Source organism: Colletotrichum fioriniae (genome assembly GCF_027942845.1).
Source record: "Colletotrichum fioriniae strain IMI 355084 chromosome Unknown scaffold_2, whole genome shotgun sequence".
Lineage (NCBI taxonomy): Eukaryota > Fungi > Ascomycota > Sordariomycetes > Glomerellales > Glomerellaceae > Colletotrichum > Colletotrichum fioriniae.
Genome location: NW_027076838.1, coordinates 665,239 through 676,871, shown reverse-complemented (window position 1 = coordinate 676,871; position 11,633 = coordinate 665,239). Strand labels below are relative to the sequence as shown.

General features: G+C 53.6%; 2 protein-coding genes and 1 non-coding gene across 3 annotated transcripts; 2 read left to right on the top strand and 1 right to left on the bottom strand.

Moving 5' to 3' along the window:
- Positions 1-63: 63 nt before the first annotated feature.
- Positions 64-5,106, top strand: N0V96_002024 (uncharacterized protein; the record flags this gene model as incomplete). The annotated part of the gene is made up of 4 exons (XM_053187945.2): positions 64-259; positions 328-3,306; positions 3,370-3,490; positions 3,552-5,106. The coding sequence occupies 4 exons, from the start codon at positions 64-66 to the stop codon at positions 5,104-5,106; spliced, it is 4,851 nt and encodes a 1,616-aa protein (XP_053055449.2).
- A 674-nt stretch (positions 5,107-5,780) lies between these two features.
- Positions 5,781-5,852, top strand: N0V96_002023. The gene has a single exon. It is a non-coding gene; the product is annotated as a tRNA-Trp (tRNA).
- A 1,734-nt stretch (positions 5,853-7,586) lies between these two features.
- Positions 7,587-10,784, bottom strand: CDC5 (Cell cycle serine/threonine-protein kinase cdc5/MSD2; the record flags this gene model as incomplete). Its single annotated transcript, XM_053187946.1, has 4 exons — positions 7,587-8,126; positions 8,182-9,886; positions 9,940-10,388; positions 10,446-10,784. The coding sequence occupies 4 exons, from the start codon at positions 10,782-10,784 to the stop codon at positions 7,587-7,589; spliced, it is 3,033 nt and encodes a 1,010-aa protein (XP_053055450.1).
- Between the last annotated feature and the right edge of the window lie 849 nt (positions 10,785-11,633).

Sequence of the window (11,633 nt, the reverse complement as noted above, 5' to 3'; positions counted from 1 at the left end):
GTTTTGGCACTATTTGTTGCTAATCACGCATGCTGCAGGAACTCCTACCACCCTCACGTCAAAATGGCGAAGAGAGTGAGCGAAAACACTCTCTCGACCATTCGTGAGAAGAGCAACCCGTTCTTGTGGATGGATCACGACGGATTACTGACGGAATTCTACACGAGCTACTTGACTAGTGGTCCTGGCTGGCTTTACGGCCAGGAACTTGTCAGCCAGCTCTGCCATCGCTACCAGACGATGGACATCCTTGAGATTGGTGAGTTGGCCCTTGAAAGCCTACCATTATGAATTGTTCGGTTCCGTGCTGACAGTCCTGCTCTAAAGGTGGTGGTACCGCTTCAGCAACAAAATACATCTTGGACATCCCGCAGTTGGGCTTCAACAGCTACACGTTCACCGACATTTCCCCAGCGTTTTTCGAAAAGGCCCAAGAGCACTTCTCAGCACATGAGGATCGCATGATCTTCCAGAAGCTGGACATCACCAAGAAGCCTGAAGAGCAAGGTTTCAAGCCGCACTCGTACGACATGATCATCGCCTCTTCTGTCCTCCATGCCACCCCGAAGCTGGCAGAGACGATGGCCAACGTACGGTCTCTTCTGAAGCCTGGTGGCCATGTCGTTCTGCTTGAAGCAACTCACCGGGACCACACCCGTGTTGGCTATCTGTTTGGTTTATTCCCGGATTGGTGGGCCGGAATGGATGAAGGCCGTGATCTGGACCCCTTTGCGGACATCAACCAGTGGGATTCCATCTTCAAGCAGACTGGATTCTCCGGTGTCGATACCCGCACGCTGGACCGACATGGCAATCTATTCCCCAACACTCTTTTCTGCACACATGCGGTCAATACAAAGGTCGCGCGTCTCGACGCGCCGCTTTCCGCTCCTCCTGCCGAAAAGGCACTTCCCCAAATAGTCGTGATTGGCGGGGGCTCAACGAAATCAGCTCGGATCTTGGATGAGGTGCGAAAGACGTTGCCTGACCGGGAGATCGTTTCTCTCAAGCGGATTGAAGACGTCCTCGAGTCGAGTATTCCACCCAAGTCGACGTTCCTTGTCCTTTCGGAGCTCGATCATGAGACCTTCTCTGGCATCGATGAGGTCAGATTCAGCGCAATCAAGTCCCTCCTGGAGCTCGCCGGCACAATCCTCTGGCTCACTGAAAACGCATGGATCGAGAACCCCTACCAGGCCATGACAGCCGGTATGCTTCGATCCGCTCGCCTCGAGTACCCCGCCACCCACAACCAGTCGCTTGACGTTGACGACGCCGACAAGTTGGACACCAAGTTCCTAGTCGAGCAACTTCTTCGCCTCGAGGAGCCTACAGGGTCGAAGGAAGACATCCTGTGGACACTGGAGCCCGAGGTGTACGTTTCCAAGTCTCGTGCCTACATTCCTCGCATCAAGCACGATATCCAGAGGAACAACCGTCTCAACTCGAAGCGTCGTGCCATCACGGCCCCAGTTGACTCTCGTCAGACACCCGTGACCCTACTGGCGTCGGAAGACACTCTGCATTTGGAGTCATCAGAGACTTACGGTACAGACTCCTCCGCGGAGACGGACATGCAAGTCAAGGTAAACTTCTCCCTCGGAAACGCTGTTCGTGTGGGCGATCTCGGATTCTGGCATCTCGTGCAGGGTACTATCGTTGGCACAGACAAGACAGTCATTGCGCTTTCGACTACCAACGCGTCCATCGTCCACGTTCATTCCAGTCATGCCTTTGTTCTTCCAGCATCTGAGGGCGTTGCTGACAATGCTTCTGCCCTGCTTTCAACTGCCGCGAGGCTTGCTGCTCAGAGAATCTTCAATGGCATCGCTTTCGGCGCGTCGATTCTCCTCATGGAGCCGCCAAGCTTCTGCGTCGAGGCCATTGTTGAAGCAGGAAAGAGCAAAAACGTGCAGGTTCACCTCGCGACAACCAGAGCCTCATTCTCTTCCTCGTTGCCATGGATCCGTCTGCACTCCCTGGAGACCGATGCGGGCATCAAGAAGGCTCTGCCTGTGAACCTCTCGGCCTACTACGATTTCTCAGACGAAGTGAGCTTCATCAACAGCTTGGGCTCTCGTGTGGCCAACCTTCTGCCTCCCGTTTGCCTCAAGTTCAACCGCGGTCACATCTTCCAAAGCTCTGCTGAATCCATTTCTTCTCTTGAGCAAGATGCATTGCAGCGACCGTTGGTTGAGCAGGCAGTTGCTGCGGCTGCGGCAGAGGTGCCACAAGGCGCCGCTTCTTCTGAGACCGATGAAGAGTCTATCGTGAGATCCGTCGGCAGCATTACCGACTTGAAGGAGGCGCTTGCTACCTCAACCATTATCGACTGGAGAACCGAGACTCGTGTGACAGCGCGAGTCCGCGCCGTTGACTCGGGCAAGCTGTTCTCCCTCGACAAGACGTACCTTCTCCTGGGTCTCGCCGGTTCTCTGGGTCGGTCTTTGGCTCGCTGGCTCATCACGCACGGTGCCCGCCATGTCGTGATCTCCAGCCGTAACCCCGAAACCCCTGACCCGAAGTGGCTGGCAGAGATCGAAAACTTGGGTGGCATTATCACCGTTCTGTCCATCGATGTCTCCAAGGAAACCTCCATCGATGCTGGGCTCGCTCAGATTCGACAGACGCTGCCACCCATTGGCGGAATCGCGTATGGTCCGTTGGTACTTCACGATGCTCTCTTTGCGAGCATGGACCTTTCAATGATGAACGTGCCCGTCAAATCCAAGGTCGTCGGAGCGCAGATTCTACACGAACGCTTCTCGAGCCAGGCCAAGGATCCCCTTGACTTCTTCGTCATGTTCTCGTCGGTTGCGACGGTGGGAGGCAACCCAGGTCAGGCCAACTACACAGCCGCGAACTCATACCTTCAAGCCCTCGCTCAAAAGCGTCATATCCAGGGCCTGCCCGCATCGACAATCGCGATTGGCGCCGTTATTGGTGTCGGATTCTTGTCACGTACCGGCAGAGAGGAAGAATTCAAGCTCGCTTCTGACACAGACACGATCTCGGAAGACGAGTTCCTCACCCTCTTTGCCGAGGCGGTTGTCTCTGGAAGGCGAACCCCAGGCTCCCAACCGGTGGCCATTACAGACATATCCGATCTTGAGGTGATCACTGGTATTCCCGAGTTCAGTGCCCGGCACAAAGACACCGTTAAATTTTACGACGACCCGCGATTCGGAAACCTAAAGGTTCCCGAGAGCCGCGCCAACACGGATGGCGCCTCGGGGGCTCAGAGCTCTGTCAAGGAGCAGCTGCTGAAAGCAAGGACACTGGATGAGGTTCGCGATATCATCATCGGTAAGAGCCCTCCCCTATCATGCAGGGAATTGGAGTATAAGAAGATGCTAACTTGATCAACAGATGGCTTGTCGCAAAAGATGCGCGGAATCCTGCACATTCCTGCCGATGAGAAGGTCAACGCTACGACACCGTTGATTGATCAGGGCGTGGACTCGCTTGGTGCAATCACCGTCGGCTCATGGTTAGCATTTGTTCACTTGCCTTCATTTCAGGATACGCTGGCTGACGTGTGCAATTTTCAGGTTTTCCAAGACACTCATGATCGACATCCCGCTGCTGAGGGTTGTCAGTGGTGCTTCAATCGCTGAACTTGCTGAGGAGGCCGCAGGACGACTCTCAAGAGCCGCCATTCCTCTAATCGAATCTGCCGACGGCATCGTCAGTAGCGAGGATGATAGCCGCAGTGGTAGCGACTCGCCCATTGACACGTCGAATGCCACATCAATCTCAGATTTGAGGGGTGACGACGTCGTCTTGGAAGACAAGGCGGCCACTTCGCGTCAGATCCCGCTGTCTCTCACCCAGGAGCACTCGTGGAAGCTCCTTCAGCAACTGTCCGATGAGCCGGCCATCTTCCACAACACGATCGGTGTGTTCATGAAGGGTTCAGTAGACCTGGATCGACTTGAGAAGGCCCTGAACAAGTCCCTCCGCCGTCATGAGATCTTCCGCACAGCCTTCTCGCCTGAGGGAGAGCAAGTCATCCTGCCTGCCCCAGTCATCCGCGTGCGCTATGTCGAGGTCAGTGACAGGGCGGCAGCAGAGGAGGCCTACAAGCAGTTGGAGAATGAGGAGTACAATCTTGCTGCAGGCGAAGGCCTCAAGATTGTCGACTTCCACTGGGCCCAGGACGAGCATCTGTTCGTCATCGGCTATCACCGCTTGGTGGGCGACGGCTCGACGACGCAAAACTTCCTCGACGAAGTTGGCCAGCTTTACGATGGCGCGCAACTTTCGGCACCGCCGCAGTACTCCAACTTCGCCGCGCGGCAGCGATCTGACGTTCAAAGCGGCCAGATGGACGCCGACATCGCGTACTGGACCTCCATGTACAAGACCCTTCCAGAAGTCCTCCCAGTCTTGTCGCTCCCCAACGCCCAGAAGCAGCGAGATGCGAGCAACCGCGTTGCCTGGAAGCAATACGTCGGCACGCTTCGTCTAAGCGCGATCCTGGCCTTCCGCATCCGCGAGCGCTGCAAGAAGCTCAAGGGCGTGACACCCATGCACTTCTACCTGGCAGCTTACCACCTGCTCCTCGCGCGCCTCTCGGCTGCAGAGGACGTGGCCATCGGCATCGCCGACACCAATCGCGCCAGCATCCAGGACGTCTCAACCATGGGCTTCTTCGCCAACCTGCTCCCCGTCCGCCTCGCGCCCTTCGAGCCGGCGCAGACTTTTGCCGACGAGCTCGAGTCCGTCAAGGAGCGCCTGCGGCAGGCGATGCAGCACGCCCGTGTCCCCTACGGCGTCACGCTGGACCGCCTCGGCCTCGCGTCCTCGTCGGCGGAGCTGCCGCATGCGCCGCTGTTCCAAGCCGTCTTCGATTACAGGCAAGGTGCCGCGGAGACTGGACGTCTCGGCGGTGCTTCATTTACGGAGATTTGGGCTTCGCGCGAGCGCACGCCGCATGACGTTGTGCTGGAGATGTCGGACGATCCGGCCAAGGAGCCGCTGGTCACGGTCAAGCTGCAGAGTTATCTGTACGGAGAGCAGGATCCGAAGGCATTCTTGAGTGCCTATGAGGCGACCCTGACTAGCTTCTCGGAGAATACAAAGCTGGCGGTCGCCCAGGATTGAGGAGTTCGCTAGTGTTGTGTAGTAGGAGGTTCTCCCGAAGAAGTAGGCTTTGCAGGTCCGCTTGTCTGATAGGAACCAATGCACGAATCTACTTTTTTTTATATCAATGCCCGCATAAACCTGATTTTGAGACTCGAGAAATACTTTGACCTAACTCTGATGTGAAGGTGCGGTTCGATGCTGAATTGTCGCCTCGCATCAACGTTGCTACAGCGCGTCAGATTCAGCATGCGTCTGCCGTGCCGCCTGACTTCCATTGGCATTGTACAAAGTACAGCTTGTCAACCCCATCGTTGTCTTTAAGAGATCGGTCTAGGCCGAGCTGTGTTGAAGCCTTAAAAGGCCTGTAATCAGTCTGCAGCCCGAAAGAAAGTGGCCTCTTCTCCAGAGATGGTCAATTATTGACAAGCCGATTGCAGTATTGCCAATGACTGTATTGTTGTCGAGGCTGAGGCCGACTCCAAAAACCACTCAACCCCTCCCACCCATGGAAACCCGCATATCCAATGCCCACCCAAACTCCACAATCACAATATCACCTTACCTAAAGGAGGACTCTGGGCTCCGCAACTTTGCAGAATCGCGCACAGAAAACACACATCTTGAAGACCTCATAATCAGCCTCTCAATCTCGATCATCAATCATCCCTGCATCCTAGGATACAGGTGATGCAGGGCTGCTGGCGCAACGGTAGCGCGTTCGACTCCAGATCGAAAGGTTATCCGTTCAAATCGGGTGTGGCTCACTTTCTTTTGCTCTTTGTGAAGCTATCACGAAGCTTATCGTTTTGCTAGTGTTGACAAAGGTTTGGGTGATGGTAGTTGTGTGTGAGAGACAGGAGCGGGCCTTTTTTGACGTGGGAGAGGAAGATGTGCGGGGAGGATTTGCACAGCGCTTGCCTTCCTGTTATGTTTTTGTTCCGATTCTCCAAGCGCCCAAGTACATGTAGCAGATGGACATATCGAGAAGATCTTCAGCAGATAAGACTTGCATGGAAGCGTCTTTGATGAATTATAAGCGTATGCTACAGTCAAGGCCTTTTTCATGTACCTGTAGTCTCCTATTCTCATTCCAGGCATTTTCGCTGAAGCACCGAGGTAGCGGCGGAACAAAGTCGAGTTTGTCTTCGTATTGTGCAGCATATTGAGAAAATGGATCATCGAATCCTCAATGTCCTCTTCGCTAACAGTTTCCAGGCAGCGTCAATATATATATATATATATATATTACAGGCGATATTATTGCTGAATTACTCCAATAGTCAAAAATACGACCAGAGTATGATCAGTTGGAAGAAGCATGACATCAAAGATGCGGTAAAACGACTTCAGAAGACGGGGACCAAGGGGTTTTGAAGACAACATCGAAGGCGAGAAATCCCCGATTGATGATTTTCTAATTCCACATTGGTCCAAGAATTCCACAAGGACAGTCATCGTATATAAACTGTCTTTTGAATATTGCAAGTCTGGTTTCCGGGTTGGGCCATGAATTCTATCAAGCATGGCGTTGACATGTCGTCGGCTGACCGGGATGAATAGTCACAGCAACTATCACCAATTCCTGCTTGAACTAGCAACCATCGCTCATCCAAGAAAAATGAAATTGAAGGTGACCTGATGATTAGGATAAGACACTGACTGAATACCTTATTCACCAACCCACCGCCTCAACACCATCACCTCACACGCTCCTTCCCCCTCAGGCGCCGACTTCATCTAAAGATTTTCGTAAGCTCCCCCATGAGAGAGGCTGAACTTTTGCAATTTGATCATAATGAATTGTTATTTTTTATTCTTGCTTTTTGCTCAGTCCAGGCAGTCAACATGTTGCGAGCCTCTCACCATATGCTAGGAAGAAGGAGGGTCATCCCACAAACTCGGTATTTGGACCAGCTGCCCAAGTCTGTATGGGTGGTTGCTTTACTAACCTGGATTGAGCAAGATGGCCTAGGAGAACACGGCCGTGTGCAGTGGATTGCTCTACATAAAGGAAGTAGGAATCGCGATGTGGGTTGTTATTCCTCCTTCCCACGTGAGTAGAACGTGGCCGGTGTTCATCACCCGGTCTCAGATGAGAGAAGGCCGCAGTGATGGCGATTGTGCAAAAAGCTGAAGGTGACTTTAGTAGCCGAAGGCGACCTAGGAAGGGAACTGCCTGGACGGACGGATGACGGAAGAAGCGCCTCAAGTGCATTCATCTCTGTAAGAAACATATCATTGAACAAGTTCTGGTATATACTCGTAACACTTTATTATGCTCCCAAGACGCCGTTGCTATGTCTGCAAAGACCTTCAAACTCCAAGTATGCCCGACAATGCCATCTCCCCTCGTGGCGACCATGGCGTGATCTCGTGAACGCCACCCGAGCTGGCCGGGCGGGCAGAAATATAATAAACCATAACATGCGTTACAATGCAGAAGTCGTTCTCGCTCCTGAAGTGCACAAAACTCCATCATCGCCAAGAAATGCAGTCCTTCAGTGGCGTCGTCTCTTGGACTCGTCAATCTCTTCACCCATTTCCATTGGGTTCGCGGGATCAATGTAGGCCGACAGTCTAGTATCACCCCACCGAGCGCCAACAGTTACCCAGACACCCTTGATAAAGCTGTTGCCCATGACGGTCTCGCGATGGCCTCCCCAGCGCAGTCTGTGGTCACGGTCCATAGCGCTGTTACCCAGACCGCCATTTGTGACCCATTCCTTAATTGCGTTCTTGATGAATTCAATCTTGCGACGGAAGTCGTTAGCGACGGGAATTCCCTGCAGTTCGGCAGGAATCTCCGGACGCCGGCGTGATGTTGTAGTCGGGCGACTAGAACGGGCTGCCGAGGGCTTTGTCTGGAAGTTCAACAGCGTTTGCAGGGGGTAAGACAGCATGGCTCTCTCGTCAAGAGCGGCGGCACCCAGGCTGCCAGTAGTTGCAAGGTTCTGCGCCGCATCCATTGGAAGGTGCCAAAAGTGACACCAGGTTCCTGCGGCGTTTAGAACGATCTTGGTGTGATCAGGGAAGTTGAACTGTTAGTCTGTTAGCCATGTCACGTCACGTTACTGTTGTGCGACTTGAGCTTACCTGAAGGTGGCCGTCGCCAAAGACCCAGCAGCCAACATCACCGAAGCGTTGGTAGAATGTGACCAGATCAGAAGGCTGAGAGTTGTTGACAGAGAACTCCATTGGCCGAGTAACAGTTTCCTCAGCAGGGGCTGGCTCATCTCTGCCATAGGCAATCATGTAGTTGGCAAACTTTTTCCAAAGAATCACGCGCTCTCGCTTTCTGTGCTCATAAACATCTTTTCCGGGGTTCAGCTTCCCAGGAGTTCCGTCTTCGTAAACCGGCACGCGGAACTGCTTCGAGGAGACAGAGACTCGAGTGAGACCTGACTCGCCGTTGTTCTCGTAGAAATGAATGTCTTGCTTGGGCGGCAGTGGTTGATGTCTCTCGGGGTACGACTCGTCGTGACGTCGCTCAATGTGTCGCTCAGCATCACGTACAAGCATGCAAGCCGAAGGTAGTGTCAGAGTCTTGCTGGCCTCGGTCGTAGGAATGTCTCTCAAAATGCACCCAACACCACCATCATTCAAGATATAGCCAAGACCGAACTTGTTGGTGTAGTCGACCCACTTCACGACAACGTTAGGATGAGGCGGGGTGGTGTCCTTGGAAGAGATGATGGCCATTGTTCGAGCGTTGAGGGCGCGCTCCAATTCTGTTTGTAGCCTGCGAAGTCGCTCAAGAATGACATCCGGCTTCGAGCCTGCTACCGGCTCCGCAGGTTCAGCTGGACTGAACAGTGATGCTCTCTCATTTTGGTCGGAAGAGATCTTGAGATTCTCCAACAGCCCGGTCATGGTGACTGTGGCTTGGTTCGAAGACTGAGACGACATGGCTTGGGATGACATGGCTTGAACGGGTAGAGCACCTGCCGACTGTGATGTCGGCAGCGGTGTTCTTCGCGCACTTGACTTCCTCAATGGAGCTTCCGCAAGCTGGTTTGTCCGAGACTCGGGCGCACTATGCTGTCTGACGGATCTCGGGCGAGGTGCTTCTACAGATTGGAGAGGTTGGGCGGGGGCTTCGGCAGGGGGCCGGGGTCTGGCAGAGCCGGCAGAACCAGCCATCACCGGAGGTCGGTTCTGTGCTCTTTGTTGAGCCGCGAAACTCTGGGGAGGTTGACGCAACAGGCCTGTCGGCGCGGTCTGCGAAGTTGTCAATTGAGACTCCGAGGTCGGATCAGGACGCGAAGACGCTGAGGCGGCAAGAGCGCGAGCATGTCGCTTCTCGCGAAGCCAATCGTCAAATGGCCTATACACAACATCCTCTCCTAAGGGAATCATGGGAGTTAACCCGGACTTCTCCTCGGCAGCCATTTCCTTCCATGTCTGAGTGTGAACGACCTGTACTGGTGTCCATGGACCAACGCCGCAGTCTCTGCACATGTCCTCCATGTTTTTCTTGGTGGCCGCTTGCAGCTGGGCACTCATGCGGTTGGTGTAGAATTCCGAGCCGTCGGGAGGCAGAGTGAGGAGTCTGGTCGTGATATCGGCCTCAACAGGGAAGTAGCCACAAGTGAAAAAGGGATGTTGAACGATGATGTCTGGATCGGGTCTCATATCCGCGTCCTCGAGCATAGTGGCTACACAGTCCTTGGCCTCCTCGCTGATGTACTTTTGCGTCGTCTCCGGGTTCGGCCATTCGTAGTCTCGTTCTCTCGCTCGGCGATAGATTTCTTCGGTGCTGGTCGACTGGAAGGGCGGCTTGGATGTCAACATGGCAAACCTGGTTCGGTTAGTAACGACTCTGGAAGCATGTTCAAATCGACGAGAACTGACATGATGATACCCAAGCTCCAGATATCAACCTGGTGGTCATGGCCCTTCTTTCCCTTCTGGAGAATTTCGGGTGCGATGTAATTGGGCGTGCCGCACAGAGTTGTCCTTCTTATGGTCTGCATATCGCGGCCGGTAACGAGCAAAGCAGCCAGTCCAAAGTCGCCAACCTTGGCGTTCATTCGGTGGTCGAGGAAGATGTTACCCATCTTCAGATCTCGGTGAATGATACCCTTTCCATGCATGTACTTGATGGCTCCGGCGACTTGCACAGAGTAGAATCGAACCTCAGGCTCCGTCAGCCCCTTGCGCTTCTTGACCATGTCCATGAGAGAACCGTTGGTGCAGAGCTCGAGAACGAGGTACATGCAGTCATGGAAAGAGAATGCTCTGAAGAACTGGACAATGTTCTTCTGGTTCATCTTCGAGTGGATCTGGAGTTCGGTTTGGAACTACGGGTCATGTTAGACTTGAGCCTGAAGAGGAAAATAAAGCCGTAATGTGCTGACCTTTTGCATCATCTTGGACGGCATTTGACTCCGCACAATCTTCAGCGCGTACTTTTTGCGCTCCGGCAGGAGGTATCCTTGGTAGCACACAGCAAAGCCACCCTTGCCGAGCATTCTCCCGACCTGGTAGACGGCTCCATTGGGACGGTCGTTGGCCGGTGGCTCGTCGATACTCGCGGGTGGTACCGGTGGTGGCTCCTTGTCCTTTGCAGCCTTGAGCTGGGCGACAGGCTTCGACGTCTTCATTTCAATGGCCTTAGGCATACGCTGAGCGTTGGCGTCCCTAGGCGACAATGCCTCCAAATCGAGGCCCCCTTTCGCCACTAGTCTATGGGCCATGACTGTGGCCTCGGGCTTTCTGGTAATCGATGCAGGTTTGAGAGGAGTGCGGCTCTCAAAAGCGACGGGCGCTGAAATGCGAATTCAAGGTCGGCCCAGGGTTGTGAAGAGGAAAGGCCTGTTGCGAGCTTCTGTCAGTACACTTGGGGGACCGAGAAAAATTGGAAGGAGGTATAGCAAAGTGTGTAATATTGAAGACTTGGAAAGAAAGGACGGAGCGCAGCCCATGTGCCGTCATTTGCATCATCAAGTGCAAATGACCACAACCACAGCCGAGCGGGCAAGGCAAGCAGGAATAACACGGACGAGGGTTGTTTACGTACCGGTCTCTCAAAGAGATAGATCATGTGCAGTAAATTGCAGATGCGTAAAAAACGAAGCTCGCAAACAATACCAGAGCCGACTGTGAACTCACGACTGCTGACGAGACGAGAACGTCGCAGAGTACTTACCACCTCTGAGTGTCGAGAGTTGTCGGGATGATGTGCCGTTGAGACGAATAGTAAACTTTTGGTAATGGAGGTGGAGTGAAGGACCGGGTTGGTGTGTACCGGCGCTGTTGACCTTCGCTTCGCGCCGTTGCCTGGGAAACTACGCTCTGAAAGCGCTGTGGGGAACAACTAAGACTGGCCGATGTTACTCCACAACGAACCTCTTTTTGGCACCTCAGTCAAAATGAAGGAGCGCCTTAGGTAAGCAGGATCGAACCACCACCAAACAGGTCATCTTTACTTTGCGACCTTGGCATGTTTTTCACTTTTGTGATCCCAAAGGATGATCTAGATTCATTTCTGTGGCTTCATCTCTTCCTACTCATGATTCAATCACTGCTTCAAATGCAGCTTAGCC